This window comes from Notamacropus eugenii, chromosome 7 (genome assembly GCF_028372415.1).
Source record: "Notamacropus eugenii isolate mMacEug1 chromosome 7, mMacEug1.pri_v2, whole genome shotgun sequence".
NCBI classification, from domain to species: domain Eukaryota; kingdom Metazoa; phylum Chordata; class Mammalia; order Diprotodontia; family Macropodidae; genus Notamacropus; species Notamacropus eugenii.
This window is the reverse complement of record NC_092878.1, coordinates 128,471,696-128,489,109: the sequence shown is the minus strand read 5'-3', so window position 1 is coordinate 128,489,109 and position 17,414 is coordinate 128,471,696. Positions and strand designations below refer to the sequence as shown.

Genomic DNA, 17,414 nt, shown 5'->3' with positions numbered 1-17,414 from the left:
AAACCTAAAACTGTTGTGATTATAAAAACATTCCCTGAGAAGAATAGTAGAAGTAGCCTCCAGTCAATGGTAGCTCAGAGGGCAGAGAGGAATCTCAGCTATGAGGGGCCCTAAGTGGCAATGGCAGGTGTCGTAATCATATGAGCCTGACTCTTGAAGTGTGAAGAGTAATGGGAAATTATCCCCTAACATATATGGGGAGGTGGAGAACGGTTCTACTATTTGATTTTCCCTTATTAACTTTGCTATTGGGTCCTCATTAAATACTTTTCTCTTAAATACTTGTTTCTTGCCTGATTTGTTGGTAGAGAACACATGGGCTTGGGAGCAATGTGTACCTACAGAACTGTAATAACCTAAAATTCCCTACATTGTTTCTGGTATCACAAGGGCTTCCAAAATCATGCAGGACAATGAATATATTAATCCCACTTCGGGTTGCTTTTCATTGAAATTTTTAAAAAACTGACACATAGCTTAAAAAAAACCTGAGGACAGCATAATTTTAATCTGAGTATCAAAAAAGTTCAAGACAGAAAAAGATCAAGAATATTTCAGAATTGTGTAATAGATTAGACATCTTCTAATTAAATCTATATTATCACTTTATGTTCACATGAAGAATAAAAAATTGCTAATTAAATTCATTATTTAGCAACAAAATTTAAACGTATGATATTTTAAACTATAAAATGGTACATAAATTTGGTAGATGTTTACTATTCATGTCCGAGCTCAGTGTAACTAGGAAGGAGCTTCTCCATCATTACAATTCAGAAATCACAAGCTCCAACCTCCATCAATGATGACTTCATTACCAGTCATGTAGGCAGACTGCAAAGATAAAAACAGGGGAAAAGAAGGATTAAACAGATATGTTACCTGGTGTTTCTAACACACACACAGTTACTCAAAACACTCAGCAGTTAAGATACAAGAATTAGTGTCAGTAACTCAGCAAGTGACATTCTGCGTCAATTCCATGTTGATAAGGTCTCATGCTCAGATAAGCCTTGGTTTTTACAGATTTTTTAACTTGAGTCACTACAACTTTCCCTGAAAATTTCCTATAAGATAAAGATAATGTGCTTTCTTTAAATTGTGAAAACCAAGCTTCTTCAGGACTAGCTGACAACCAGCTTTTGAACTTATGTGGTTTTGTACAATATTCAGGGATTCCCAAATTCTGCTTAGTGTCCTTAATTCTCAAGGACAGTTTAGTTTGGTTCATGCACTCAGTGCAATGAACTGGGGGTGACAGATTGTGTAAAAAAGGTGCAGCATTACCTGGAGATTTGTAAATAAGGAAATTCAGAAATGTGATTTGATCAGGGCTGATTAGAAGTAGTATAAGGAATGGTCACGGAGTCTCAGAACTTTAAGGATTAGGCAGGTAGTCTTTGCTGCCATGGCATATCCAATATAAAACAGACCACTTGGTAATGGTACCGTAGCAACAGTGTCATACTCCTTTAACATTGGTTGGAGTGCTCTCCGGAGAATATGCTAATTTACTGACTTGTCTTGGTAACAATTCCATCCTTTAAGAACCAACAAAGGGAAACTATTCTGAGTCTGGTCCTTATCTACAAGTGGGGAGTAAATGCTGGAGTAGAAATGATAGGAATTTTGGGGGGAAGTGACCACTCCCTCTTCGAGTTTGTGATAGAGAAGTAAAGTGAGGGAGAGTTAATCATTCACTTTAGATTTTGGGAAAGAAGATATCAGAGGGGTCAAAGATTGGACAGGCAAGATCCCATGAATTATAATTCTATAGGGAAAATCAGGGAAGCTCTCAGGAAAGAAATTATGAAGATACAAAAGAAAAACAATTATGATAAGATGTTTTTAGAGAAGATGAACAGATGCAGGCTAGAAAGCATAATTAGGTAGATCTGGAAGTGGTCAAATTCATAAGTATATGTATACACACACTATATATTATATATATCATGATATCAATGCATAATAATTATATATGATATATATTATATTATGTATTATACATGTTATAACACATGTGAAACACATACATTTTATCACAAATAGAGATTGTATACGATGAGAACACACATGAGTGAGCATAGGATCTGAATTTGACTCCCACTTCTAAATCTTACTACCTGTGTGACAGTGGCCAAGTCACTTAACCTCTCATCTAGGTTTCCTCATCTATAAAATGAAGGCATTGGATTAGTTGGCCTGGGAAATCCCTTCTAGCTTTTGATCTATGATCCTATGAGTCCAGAGTGCCACAATTTAGATATTAATAAGCTGGAGAGGATCCAGGAAGGCAACCAAGAAGCGGAAGTCTCTTAAATCCATGTCAAATAAAGATCAGTTAAAGGAACTAGAAAAGAGAAGATTTAGCAGGAATACAATAGGTGTACATAAGGAGTTGAATAGTTGTCCTACGGAAGAGGGATTAGACTTATTTGTGTCCAGAGGACACAAATCTTCCTAATATTTGTAATTATCTGAAGGTGGAATAGAATCTTGGGTCTCCCTAGTGGGAGATCTGTAAGCAAAAGTGATGATTTATTGGGTATGTTGCAGCGATGATTCTTTCTTTTTAGGCATGAGTTGGATTTGATGGCTGCCAAGGTCCCTTCCAACCTTGAAATTCTGTGGACTTTCTAAAAAACCCATAGCTTCATATGTGTATATACAAATGTAGAAAATTTGAGACAGGCTCTCATTAATTCAGAATTTATGATAATCATGACATGAATGGAATGTTTTGCCTTTCCTTCGTAAACTATTCGGGGAGTACAGATGAATTAAATGACTTAAACATATATGAAGTGCTTTGTAAACCTTAAAGTGCTATGTAAGTGCTAGTTATTATTATTAAATGTTAATGGAGGTATCCTAGTGCAAGCTGACAAATTTGAGTTCATAGGTACTACTGAGACTTGAAAATTTGGTGCTTGTGACCAGTTCTGGAAGGTTCATCTTGTTCAATAGATAAGGGGAGGAGAGTAACAGAATAATTTTATATTGGGAACGTATGTATACACACATATATGCACATGTATATGTACATTTGTATACATGTGTATTTTAAGCACACACAATAATTCATTCTAGACTCACAAAGCATTATCTCATAACCATCTTCAACTGAAAATCCATGGGTTGTATTGGATGGTCCCTAAGATCCTTCCCATCTCTAAATCTAGGATTCTGTGTGATGACCACTTTGTGGTTTTTGACCCTTAACTTCCTTTTGGGAAAAGTAAAGGACAATGAGGTAAAAAACTGGTTTTATAATTAAAGCATGATTTAAAGCGAAAATATTAGTTATTTTTATGTAAATGGATCTTTTAAGGCCCCTGAGAATGTGTGAAAAGGATGACCTCCTAAATTTACATCTAACTTACTTTCATTATTAGTTCATGCTAATTAAAGAGTTTGTTAACAAAAGGTAAAACATTCCATTTATATCATTATTATCATAAATTCTGAATTGATGAGAGCCAGTCTCAAAGCCAGGAAGATTTGGTTCAAATGCCAACTTTTACACACCCTTGGCTATATGACTCTGGGTAAGTCACTTAACTTCTCAGCGTGTAGGGCAACTCTCCAAGATTTTAAGTTGCAGAGAAAGTGCTTACTTGCATTGGTAGAGGGAGTTTTTCATCTGAAAGTTCCCTATAACAACAAAATCACAGATACAGGCCCTATCCCTATAATAAATAGGCTCTTATGCTTAAAAACACTATATATATAATTTCTTTAAGACACATCAGGTGAAAGACATAAATGAAAATGTAAACAAGCTAGTTCTTTTTTTTTCCTACCTTCCCTCAAAGTCCTAATGTATTGTAGATGCAATTCAACTGCTGAGTTGAAGTCTCAAAAAAAAAGTTTCAAAATATTCTTTTAGATCTATCTTAAAGGGAAGCCAGACTAGGAGCATACAGCCCTCCATTCTTCAAACGGCTTCCACTGTCCTTTCTGGTAATGAATGGTACAGTAGTCATCCATTTTTATAATCTATGGAGAAGTGACCTTATGCTAAACACCCTCCTCTGATGCTAAAGCTCAAAGCAATGTAAATTCTGCAAGGTCCAACCCAGGTGGAAAGTCTTTAAGGTTGGGTTTAGTGATAGACTAGTCGGAGACCTGCCTAATTAAGATTGTCTGTAGGGTGATCAAGTTTTGAGCCCTAATGATTTACTAAGACTTTCTACTTAGTCAAAGAGGAGTGGTGATTTACATCAATGGACAGAATACCTGTACCACTGAACTCATTAAAGTCACTAAAGCAATGAAGAAATGAAAGAAAACCCCAAAGTACCTATTCCATTTATAATTTTTCTAAGGAATCTGTCTGATCACCCCCCTCCACATTTTAAGTTTTGGAGATAATAGAAGGATCACAGGTTCTCCAAAAAGGACTTTCGAAGTTCCCTAAATTCCCTAAATCTAACCTTTTCATTTTTCAGATGACAAAACTGAAGCCTGGAGAGGTCTCAACAACTTGTTCAATATCTCATGCTAAGTTTCAGAATGATAAATGTGAACCTAACTCCTCTGCCCTCATAGTCAACACTCTTTCTACAACACCAGACCACCTCTTCTTTTTCATTTAAATCAGTTTTAGGTCTCTCTGATAACCAAATGGTATATGGTAATTCCCTGCCATCAGGTGCTAATTCCACAATTCCACCCTCCACTGTAAGCCTTTTTTGGAGAGGCAGCTAGGTGGTGCAGTGGAGAGAGCACCAGTGCAGGAGTCAAGAGGACCTGAGTTCACTAGCTGTGTGACCTTGGGCAAGTCACTTAACCCCAATGGCCTCATCCTGGGTCATCTCCAGTCATCCTGATGAATATCTGGTCACTGGATTCAGATGGCTCTGGAGGAGCAGTGAGGCTGGTGACCTGCACAGTCCTCCCTCACTCAAAACAAAGTCAAGGGCAAGTCATGTCATCATTTCTGTCATGGTATGGTCTTCTTTGCAACGAAGTACAAACACACACACACATACTTTTATTTTTCCATGTTTAGCTCCTTGACCATTGAGTTAGCATGATAGCTGATGATGTTGTGTTCTCTAATCACTTAACAATAAAAGATGTAATATAGAAAGGGAAAGCATCTTTTAGAGTCTTATTAGATTCTTTTCTTCTTCTTAGTTCCATACTACTTAGAAAAATGAATACTGGTTATTAAGGAAAATTTGGACAGGAAGCTGTCAATATAGAGTGGAAGAAAAATATTAGTAGTCATTTCCACATATCGGTTGGAAACTGAATGGTGGAATTTTCCTAAACAAACCACTCTCTCCTGACCCCTCTCCTCTCCAGCTATAAATCTTATGAGTCAAACATATCTCCTGGGGATAATTAAAATGGTTCTCTCAGACTGGCTAAACTCAAAGTCCTCATTATGTAGGAGGTTAATTATTATGGCTTACATAATTGTGAAATTTTTGCTAATTGTCATGGGAGGCAGCTTCATGGTTCAGTGGTTAGAGCACTGAAGGTAGAAGTCAGCAAGATCTGAGTTCAAGTTCTGCCTTGGATATTTACTAACTGTATAACCCTGGACAAGTTGCTTAAACTTTCTGAGTGTCAGTTTTCTCATCTGCAAAATGAGTGAGTTTAGAATTGATGACCTTTAAGATCCTTCCCAACTCTAAATCTAGAGCACTATGTGATGACTGCTTTATTGTTTTGAACCATTAATTTCACTTTGAGAAAAGTGAAAGGCAGTGAGGAAGAGGTAAAGGCCTGAATCAAAACAATGAGTTTGCTGGCTTTTCCTTGAACAAACTATATTGCAGCTTGGCCTTTTTGGGGTGCTACAGTACCATGAAGTTTGCAAGTTCCCTAAAAATGTCATTTTTAGTGGGCAGATTGTCAGAGGTGAGGGACCCATTCCCCAGGAGAAGAAGCACTCACTTCATCAGAGGCCAAATATACACATAAGTGCGCCACCTCTTCCGCGGTCGCCAGTCTTCCTGTCTTCTGTCTCTTCAAGAAATCGTCCATTGCCTGTGGACACAGATCATTTGCAGGAACAATCAATAACACAAACCAAAACATGTCCATGGAACTTTGTGTCATGTCAAAGGCAAGAATAGCAAAAGGAACCTATACACAGGCTCATGGCAACGATAGATGACGCATGATACAGAAAAGTTTGGCTCATTACATTTTTTATCCCAAACCACTAAACTGGATTATTCAGCCACTGCTAACAAGAGCAGCAGTGATTCAGAAAAGGGCTAGATTTTGCCAAGATGTATAAAAAACAAAAATTATTGAGAAAAGCATAATTACCTTTTTGGGGTCTGGACTAGCCTGGATTCTGTCATGCAGAGAAGGAGTATTAACAGTTCCTAAAAGAAGGTGAAAGATTCAGCAGAACCCTCAGTTAGGACACTGACAAACAACATTGGGAATTGTAACTTCAATATCATTATGTCATTCATTTAAAGCTCTAAAGTCCTTTTCCAGTGGTGAGGATAAGTTCCTTTATATGGCCTAATGGAGAGAAGGCAGAACAGAGATTCAGGCTCTCTTCCCCCATAATATTTTTTGAGGCTGGAAGATGGAGGAAGGCTGAACATTGGGAATAGCCAAAGGTGAGACTTCAGAGGAAAGGTTGCAAGTAGAAAAACAGAATCTAATCTGGAGATGTTTATGTTGGTTGGAGCCAGGAACTTTACTTTTTAAGCTCGTCTTTTGCCCTGACAGGGGGTGGGATATCCTCTTGTGGACTTCTCTCAGTTGCAATGCAGACTGCACCCCTCACAGTTTTTTCCCCTATGGGCCCGTTTCAGTTCCAAGGTTTCATTCAGTTCCTGGAGCAATCATAGAGGTGGTAACCTTGGATCTGGAAAGTGAAATAGTCTTCACCCATCAGCTTCTTTTTAGACTTGTAAGTGCTGCCAGGGGTGGTAGGAAATGCACTTATTGTTTTCAAAGGATTGGTTTTGGGTTGGCATCTCTCTTCTTGTGGAAATTTTCTTGTTTTGTTTGAAAGTCCTTCTAGGGCAGGCATATACATGGACTTCAAAGCTCTGACATTCAAGGTGCTAACCACTGGCATCTTCCAGGATTATGATGAGGAGGGCAGGGTACCAGTTCATGCCCCCTATTCAGAAAGTGTTGTAGCTCTGGCTCTAAATCAATGATCCTCTAAGCTCTGCCATCTTCTGGGCCCCAATCTTTGACTCTTTCTGGTGTGTTAAATATCCATTTAGCCTACATCTATCACCTCTGCAAAAATAGCATGAAAAACGTAGGATCCATAGAATATTTTAATTTTTTTTTCTTTTTTTGATAAGCCACAATTTTACATCAAAATTTCCTAATGAAACTCTTATAACCTAGACTAGTTAATTAAATGATATGATAGTGATGTGGCTGAAATTTTGCTGACTATTTCTGAAGTGACATTAAAAAAATGTCCCTGTACACTGTACAGAGCAATCTGGTCATTGTAGAACTGACACTTACACACAGGAAGCAAACCTCATAAGGGATATATTGGTTTCAGACCTATTGACTAGGGGAATGACCTTGTAAGGCTCTACACTATGCACTGGACATTTCAAAGAAGTGTAAAGTATAGGATAATATACAGATGATGAAGTAATAGTAAGGAGCTGATGGAAAATTAGAACATTAACGCACTGTTGGTGGAACTGTGAATTGTTCTATTTATTCTGCAAAGAAATTTGGGGTTTACATGTAATTAAGAAAAAAATAAATGAAACAATTTTTTAAAAAAGAAATTTGACAATATGCCTCCAAAGTTACTACCCCTATCAGGCCTAGACCTCAAAGACATGAAAAAGAACTGGAAACTCAGGGGGCGCCCATCAATTGGGAATGGCTGAACAAATTATGATAAAGGAATGGATGGAATATTATTGAGAAAGGGAGCTTTAGAGAGAGAAATCTAGAAATATTTGTATGAAATGATGCAGGGCTAAGTGAGCAAAACCAGGTGAACAGTTTATACTATAAGAGCATTAAAAAAACCCAACAACTGTAAAAGACTTAAGATCAGTGCAATGATCAATCCTGATTCCAGAGGACAGGTGTAAAGAATGCTTCTGACCTCCTAACAGAAAAGTAAAAGACTAAATGTGTAGAATGAGACACACACTTTTGGGCATGGCCAATATGGGAATTTGTTTTGCTTGTCTCTGTGTATTTATTATAGGATTTGATTTTTCTTCTTTTCAGTGAGGAGAGAAAGTAAATCAATACTTGATAGCTGAAAAAAAATTAATTTAGAAAACTAGGCAAAAGACCTGTTTTCATTGGAACCATACTGGTTGCCTCTCTTTGTGAATGCTTCTTTTTCTAGACATTTTCCAAGTACTCTTTTCATAATTAATAGGTATTAGAATTTTGTCCAGAGTCAAAGTCAAGCTCACTGGTCTACAGTTTTCCAGTTTCACCTCCTTCCACTTTTTAAGAGTTAAGACTTTTCTCTTCTCCACTCCTACAGCCCCCTCTCTCCCATTTGCCATGTTTTTTTTTTTTTAAAGATCATTGACAATGGCTCAGCCATCACACTGAATAGATATGCATAGATTTCAAGGGAGTCCAGAAATATGACACCTTTATTTCCATTAACTTCTAACTGAAATTTACTATTTCCTTCAGTTTATAAATTTAAAAATTCATTATTCTGAAAAGTGGTCCATAGGTTTAACCAGACTGCCAAAGGAGTCCATAAGAAAAGAAAATTTCAGAAGCCCTGCACTAATTCTTTCTGTACTCTAGAACATAATTCATTTAGCCTGGTGATGGAAATTCACCAGGGGCACCTGGATGATTTCTTACTGTCTCCCTCACCTCCCTCCCCCCCCATTTGTCTCAATTCTTTACAAGTCATTTTTGCCTTTTCCAGTACAAAGATAGTTCCCCTTGGCAGGAACAAGAAGCAAATGAAATTCTCTTTTTTATCTGTTATTAGCATCCTATCTGCCCTGAGATATATTTCTATGTCTTTTAAAATTCTTCTTTTTCCCCAATGTAACTAAAATTCCTCCCCCCCCTTTTTTGGTCCTTCACATTCCTAGCCAGACTTAGCTCATTCTGAACTTTAATACACTTGACATCACTCTTACAGCTCCATACCATACCTGTTGATACCCTTTCTTCCTCTTTTAAAAAAATTTCTGAGTATATACTAAAAAAAATAAGTCGACTCTCTTTAGGTCAGGGGTTCTTACTCTGAGATTCATAAACCTGTTTTTTAAAAAAATTTCTTGATGACACTTAAATTTAATTGGTTTCCTTTGCGATCTTATATATTTTATTTTGTACGTTTAAAAACATGATTCTGAAAAGGGGTCCATAGACTTTAACAGACTCCAGAGAGGTGCATGACACAAGAAAAGTGAAGAACTACAATTTTCCCCCTCATCAGAAATCTTTTTTTTTGGAGGGTTTCTAAACCCTCTTGGGTTGACTTTCCCTAGTGAAATGCACTAAACAGGATTAGTTATGAATGACATGATGCTTGTAAATCATGGCAATTACAGGAATTTAACATTAACCATACTATTGAGTTAGCAAAGTAGCCATTTTCATTACATTACTCCTTTCCTGTGACCTCAATAATCCTAACTCTATTGGAGGATGGGCTACATGACCCCCAAATTTCTTTTCAATTGTAAGTTTCAAGAAATCATTCCACTTCTACCAATCTAAGAACCAGTTTCTTGCCCAAGATTCATAATCCTTAGAAATCCTCTGTAGATTTCTTCTGGCGTTATCATTTGTGCTTTTGTGACTACTCATAAGTGGACAGTGGTGCATGAGATAATCTAATTATCTAATTATGGCACTTTGCTAACCTTAAAGCATTCTATAAATGTTAGCTCTTATTAGCCATTGTTTTTCCCTTTCTCCTTTATTTCATTTTTCTATCCTCTCATCCCCTCACAAACGTCAGTATTGCCTTCTCCCTCTTCAGATCTTTTTTCTGCTTTGTTTTGACATTAAGCAACATTTCACTTCCCTGAGCCTCTTCAGCTTTTCTTCTAAGAGAGAGGCTTTGACCACAATAGCAGTTACTTGGTTAAGACAGAAAGAAAAACATTCCCATACTATAGAGGTCTCTGTGAATTTTGCCCTGCTCTCCCTTTCTGGTAACTGGATACTCAGGCATTTTTCATGATTGCTAGGAGTATTGGAGAACAATTAAGTGGAATGTTTTTTAAGGCTTTGCCTTTCTTCCCCATAAAGCTTCACTAATTAAAACTACTCAGAAAGGAGCTGATGTCTGAGTCAGTTAAAAAAAGAAAAATTGAGTGAATCATAAATCTTAAAAAAATTTATTTTACACTTAAATGTGTAGTTTACACTTAAAAGCTTATTTGATTTGGTTGTAAACAACAATCCTGGGAAGTAGATGTAGATATTATTATTCCACTTCATAGGTGAAGAAACTGAGACTGAAAGTGCTTGAATACTTGCCCAAAGGCCGGACACATATACTAAGAGTCTGAGGTGTTCTATCCACTGTGCCACCTGTCTGCTGCTGATACCTTTTAATTCTCATGCTTAATAAACATTTATTCAGACTGTTTCTTCTTTACAATTCTGTTAATAATATATTGTAGTTGCCTATAAGATGATACTTATTTCCATTTCTTCAGAGACCACAGAGTTTCAAGTCTTACAACTATAAAATTTGTTAAAAGATTATTGGTGTTTAAAAAGGTGTTCTTTTGTTCAAAAGCACATTAAGATTGTAGTCAAGATCTTAAGATCAGAGGTGTCAAAATCAAATAGAAATGGGGCCACAAGCAACATATTTAGTTATATAATGCTATGTTTTATTGTATTTTTACTTACTTTGTTGACTGTTTCCCAATTTTAATCTGGTTTAGCTAGCTTGGTAGACCCTGTATTTGGCACCTCTGGCAAAGATGACCTTGAGATTTCCGGTCTGATTTCTCCTATTCAACTTTAGGCTTCATTTATTGTCCATTTGCAGTTCCCAGCAAGAATAGCTGGATGACTCCACCATCAATACACCTGATTTCAAATCCACCTTCAGATATTTCCTAACTGTGTGACCAACCCAGTGTAAGTGGCTTAACCTCTTTTCAGCCTTATTTACCTAATCCATAAAATAGGGATAATAATGGCACCCACCTCATCAGAGATGATCAAATTGCTCTGTATAAATGATAATTATTATGTCATGGGTCCCTTTGGTTGTCTGGTGAAGCCTATGGCCCCTTCTCAAAATAATGTTTTTAAATGCATAAAATAAAATACATAAAATTACAAAGGAAACCAATTATATCAAAATACTTATGTATAGTTCATGGGCCCCAGATTAGAATCCCTGAATAAGAAATCTTTCATTTTCACTTTACATTGGATCTCCTTTGTGACCATGGCAAACACCTTTGGTGAGTGTACATCTTTTTTTAATGCCTTCATAGATGCTAGTTATCAGTACATCATCAAATAAGTTATATATCTGTTTTTATGTCTTTCAAAGAATCTTGTGCATGTTGGCTTATGTACTGGAGACACCTTGTGCTTACCAATTTTTCTTTTTGATCAACAAACAATAAGATATATACACAGTGGGGGCTAGAATTTTCTGAACCTTTCAATGAATTGTGTAAAGATGGTAAATGATTAAGATGAAGTTTACTGTGGAATATTCCTTAAGAAACCTTGTCTGTACCTTTTAAATACCCTCATTAGGGATGTCCTCCCTGTGCGTGCAGATAATTCTCATAAACATTTTATAGAGATGGGAAAATCAGCTCATAGGACAGTATTTAATGATATTCTATTGCTAGCTTTTTTATTTTTTAAACATAGTAATAAGACCTAAGATGTTTTTCCATGCCTTTGGTATCCTTCAGATACTGTGAGAATCAATCCCTCAATTCCTTGAAATGCTTTTAATATATCTATTCACAAATAAAAACACGAAATGCTAATTAAAATCTTATTTGAGAGATTCTCAAAAAATTAAGATAACAATACTTCAAAAACTGAAACACAGATGCATAGGATTTCAAAGCTGGAAAGGATCTCAGAGCCCCTTTAGTGCAGCCCATACCCAAAAGGACCTCCAAGGAGGAGGCATAGACCGCCTCCCAAGGCAACACATTCCACTTTCGGATGTCTCGTAATTTTTAGGAAGCCTAACTGCCTCCTTGCTACTTTCACACAATATTTTGGGTTCTGCCCTTTGGAGCCAAAGGGAGCCTCTCTATTCCTCTTCTGCCTTGTCTTTTCTTCTTCACACCAAACATGCTCAGTTTCTCTAACCAAATGACAAAAGTTTCAAAGCCTTTAAATGTCACTAATCTAGTTTGCAAATCTGTGCTTCCTTTAAAGAAACAGTTTGCTAAACAAAAAGCCCCAAACCTGTTTAGTGATCATGAATTTAGTTCTAATGGTGTCTACATTAGAGGTTTAACTACATTTTTACCTTATCAGTTCAACTCCTCTCACTGCGTTCAATTTTATTACCATTTGAAATTGAATACAATTTTAGACCACAGAGTCAGAAATAATCAGATCTGGAAAAAAGATTTTAAATAAGATTGGAAGATGTGACTCATAGCATGAGCCATTGTTCTTCTAAGACTAAGGCTATAATTCACCCCTGTGAGGGCAGGACTTTGGCAACGGTCGGCTGAAGGGAAGTGAAGAAATATCTGACGATTTTAGAGACAATAGTTTCTCTTTTTTCTTTGGATTAGACCTGAGATTTCAGGGGCATAGGGAATTCCCATTGAAGAAACTTCTTCCAGTACAGATCAGCACCTAGCTGACATAATCTTCTCATCTTAGAAAAATGCTTGGTGTGCTAAGAAGTGAAGGGACTTGTCCAGAGCATGTTGTAAGGGGCTTGAAACTGATCTTCTGAATGGAGCCCTTGCTTTCTCTCATTATGCCAAGCTTTCCCAGTGGGAAAAGCCCATGAGTTGGCTGTACAAAATGTACTTTTAGGGCAATATCACAGAACTGTTCCAGAACTTATCATCTGTCTTGAATCAGGGTGGGAAGACTGACATCAAAACTCCTACTACTAATACTACTACTACTGCCCTGACTCGACTACTACTGTCCTAGCTGGATTAACTTTCATGTTTGGACCATGAAAGCCCTGACCTAGGAATCTGCTGTAGTGAAAAGTGCACTGGATCTGGAATTAGGAGATGGACTTTTAGTCTCCCAATAAACCCAAGGCCATAAATGGTCACTCATACCAGTAATAATAATAAATAACTCACATTTATATAACATTTTAAAGATTATAAAACTCACAGCAACCTTGTGATTTAGGGACTGCAAATAACCTTGGAATTAAGACTTAAGAAGGTTAACTGATTTGCCCATAGTCAAACAGCTGGTCAAGCATCAGTGCAGGATAAAGACTTACCTAGGGATGTGCTGGTAAATATTTAACAGCTTACTTTGTAGGGAGGAAACTGTGTGCATGGTATACTTTTCAGTTTAATCTACATTACTAACATTTTCTCATCACTTTATTAAGTCTAGATAAACAAAAAATAATAAATCAATCCCTGATTTGTCTCATTTTCTGATTTTTTTAAAGTGTAAATGTTCATACTGACAATTTAAGCTCTTGCAACCTAGTTCCACCACACCCCTGGACCTACCTCTCCTGTCATGTCCAACAGTCTTTCCATTATGATTCTTTTTTCATATTGGTACAAATAGGAGGCCAAGTACAGATGTTCCCTCATATGATCCTGAATTTAATTTATGACACTCATTAGCCTGTCAATGCTACATTCTTGAGGCAGTATAGTTATATATTTAGATCTAGAAGACCCCCTCATCTTATAGGTGAGGAAACAGATTCTTCCATCCTCCCTAGTACCTAGTAGTCTCTTCTTGCTCTCAAAATATGTAACTAACTAATCTTTGTTAATTTCATACTTGATTATGACTGCTGGTGAAAATGAACATTAAATAAAAGCTACTATACAGATTCCTGGCTTCATGTTAATATCCCAATCAAGAGAACATACTCCTTCTGTTGTATGACATCAAAGCAGGTAATAAGCTGACAGGATTCTCAGTTCCAACTCAGATATTTTCCATAGAGTTCTTAAATAGTCATCCCTATATTCACATCTCTAAGTTCTTTCCAGACACAATGTTTTAAGGTGTTCATTCTTATGTCACCTGATTTAATGAATTATCACATTATAACCAATCCAAATGCTTTTGAAAGTACCACTTGCCGTAAGAATCACATTCTCCAAATAGCTTTTGTTACTCATCTCCCTGTACAATGAGCACCTACAAATAGTTGGATGCTCCTAGATAATTTGGAATATGATGAATTACAGTTCTTCTTCTTTCTCCAGACACTTGCAGCAATTAATTTAACTTTTCCATCAAGGAAAAGAATTTGCCTAAGTTCAGAAAATTCTGACACTTTAAGAGGTTTGTGTGTATTGCTGTCTACTTTAACCAATAAGTGCTGACCAGAGTCATGTGAGATCTGCTGTGGTTTAAATTAAGTGCTATGTAGTAACATACTGTTAGCCCTCTTGGCAGCACCGCCAATTGAATGTCCAGTTTAGAGTAGCTCAGCCCCACATGTAAGCTTTCTTAAGATAAGGATAACTACAAGAAGCAGGGATTCATCAAATTATAGATTTAGAGCTAGAAGACATATTAAAAGCCATGAATCCAAATCTTCTTGTAACACCTTACATTAGTCATTAGCTGGGTTAGGAGCAATATAATGGCGCCTGAGGTCCACATGGCTCCCCCTTCTCTGAGGCTTTAGGGAGTTTATTTTAAATGAAAACTCATGAACTCAACTATACTATCTCTGAATCCCAAGTTAGAAAAATTCCAATCTTTACAAAGAGATAAGGCTTCCTGCTTTAATTTATATTTCTATGTATCTCCAGCTAATCCACTGGTAGGTCACCAAAAACATTTAAGTAATAAAACAGATTATATTAGTTTGACTCAGCCTTGCACAATTCTTTTCCTTCCCCCTAGCTTCCAGTCTTGAAATCTATAACCATAATAGCTACTAGCACTTACATATAGCTTTAAGGTTTGCAAAGCATTGTTATCTTATTTGATCCCCACAACAACCCTGTGGAGTGGGTGTTATGATTATGAAGAAGAAATGGAGAATGATAGAGGTTAAATGACTGGTGGTGTGCTAAGAAGTGAAGGGACTTGTCCAGAGCATGTTGTCGGGGGCTTGAAGCTGATCTGAATGGAGCCCTTTAAAGTTATGCATTTGGTAAGTATCTGAGGCAGGATTTGAATTTAGGTCTTCCTGACTCCAACTCCAAGACTCTACTCACTATGCAATCTAGCTGCCTCCAGGTTCAGAGATAGTGCTTTGTAAAATATAAAATAAGGTTGCATTCAAACATGACCTCTCTACTTCTTACTATACTTGTCCTCCAATGGAAAACCTTGCTGTACTCCAGTCTTTATTGTTGATGAGAACCTACCAGCGTTCCCTTCAATCTAAGTTCCAGAGGAGTGTCCTAAAATGCAGTGACTTTGATTGATTCAAGGAGGTGTACAGGCCCTATTCATACTCAGTCTGAATTGATTAATTCAATCAAGAAGCATTCTTACCTAAAAAAGGCAATTACTTTAAAGTGAAGTGGTATAATTAATAGAGCTCCACCCTTACACTCACCTTATTTTAATGACAACTTTTGTCTTGAATTTTCCAATTATTTCTACCTTCCCCCTGTACTTTTTCTTGTGAGAAAGATAAATAACTAAAAACATGACTTCTTCCAATAATGTATGTAATCTTAGTTTATGCAATCTGTTTTAATTACAATTCCCTCATTTTATAGATGAAGTAACTGTGTTACAGAGAAATCAAATAAATAGTCGTATAACTATGACTAAGATGGAGTAGAGTTGGAATTTGAACTAGGGTCTTCTGACTTCATATCTAGCAGTTCTTGTTATGTCATACTACCTAACATATGCTCTAAGTACCTGTGCTTTTTATAGAAAAATAGAATTCCTTAGTAGAGGAGAAAGGCAGTATGATGTAAAGGCTGGAGAGCCAGGAAGACAAGAGTTTAAGTCCTGGGTTCAAAACCTATTGGCTATGTGATCCTGGGCAAATTACAACCTCTCAGTGCCCAGTGGTCTCAAGTTTAAATAAAAATAGAGTCCTATCCCTATAAGCTGTATATTTACTTAGAAAACCACAAATTATCATTATTTGTCTTTACTGTCTTTTCATTTATTTTGTCAAATATTTCTCAATTACATTTTAATTGGGTTGGCCTCGCTCCAAGTTTTATGAGTGTGAGTCTGACATGTCTTCTGCTAGCCAACTCTCTTAAGACCATAAGCTGCAGAGGACAGTTGCATTTCAAGAGTGAATCTTCTCATCTGAGAAACATTTACATCAATGAAGTCACAGGACTTATCCCTATCATTAGGTGGTATGACACCAGCTAAGTTAAATTACTCTTAGAAGCTGCACAATATTTGAGTTAGAACAAGATTAAGAAGGAAAAAAACCCCTCAAATTCAAATTAAATAACCTAGCACTAGACTGAGTATTAGAAGACCTGGCTCCATGATTCATGATTGCTAGCCACAGGACCATGGACCATGTGAAAGTCATTTAACCTCTTTGACTGTCAATTACCTAACTAGAACAATGAGGAGACCTACTATTGGTACCAAAAAGAAAATGAATGTGAAGATGCTTTGTATACAACATGAGTTGTATGCAAATGTGACTTCTCCATTCTTGACTTCAGTGGTCCTCCAACAGCAGACCAGTAGACCAACAGCTGCTGAGATTATACTCAAAGACTTTCCTGTTTGACAGAACCTACCAGAATTTGTGCACAGGGTCACTGCCATATCAAGATGATGTATAAGTATAGGAGAAATGGAGAGAGGCTAAAATAGTTACCTCTGTACTCCCAGTCCTTAGCATCATGTCTACTACATAATAAATGCTTGTTGTCATGACTTAACAAGAGCCTCCAAATCAGATACTTCTAAGTAGATTTCAAGAGGAAGTATATTCTAGTCAAGAGGGCATGAGAGTGTGGGACAGGAGGAGGGGAAGAAAGAAGTAAATGTGGGGTTCAGAGAAAGACTAGGAATACAGTTTGGCTGGAATGTATGTGAAAGGAAGAAATCTGAAATGAGTCTGGAATGAGAGGTTGGGGATATGGAGTTCCTTAAATAATAGATTTTGTATTGGCTAAAGGTTTTTTAAATAAAGCAGGGGAATGACAGGGTTAAACCTGCTCCTTAGGAATATTACTTTGGCAGCTATGTGGAGGAGAGACTGGAGGGTGGACAGAATGGAGGCGGGAAGTTTGATTAGGTTATGATGATGGTTCAGGTGAGAGGAGATGAGAACCTCAACTAGAGTGGTTGCAATGTGAGTA

General features: G+C 36.9%; 1 protein-coding gene across 1 annotated transcript in view; it reads right to left on the bottom strand.

Moving 5' to 3' along the window:
• Positions 1-489: 489 nt before the first annotated feature.
• BDH2 (3-hydroxybutyrate dehydrogenase 2) overlaps positions 490-17,414 on the bottom strand; it is a 34,965-nt gene continuing 18,040 nt past the window's right edge. The window contains exons 8-10 of the mRNA XM_072624926.1: positions 6,292-6,350; positions 5,911-6,003; positions 490-834 (exon numbers count right to left, since the gene is read on the bottom strand). Of these exons, the coding sequence (XP_072481027.1) occupies positions 781-834; positions 5,911-6,003; positions 6,292-6,350 (206 nt within the window). The 3' untranslated portion in view covers positions 490-780. The remainder of the gene's footprint in view (positions 835-5,910; positions 6,004-6,291; positions 6,351-17,414) is intronic.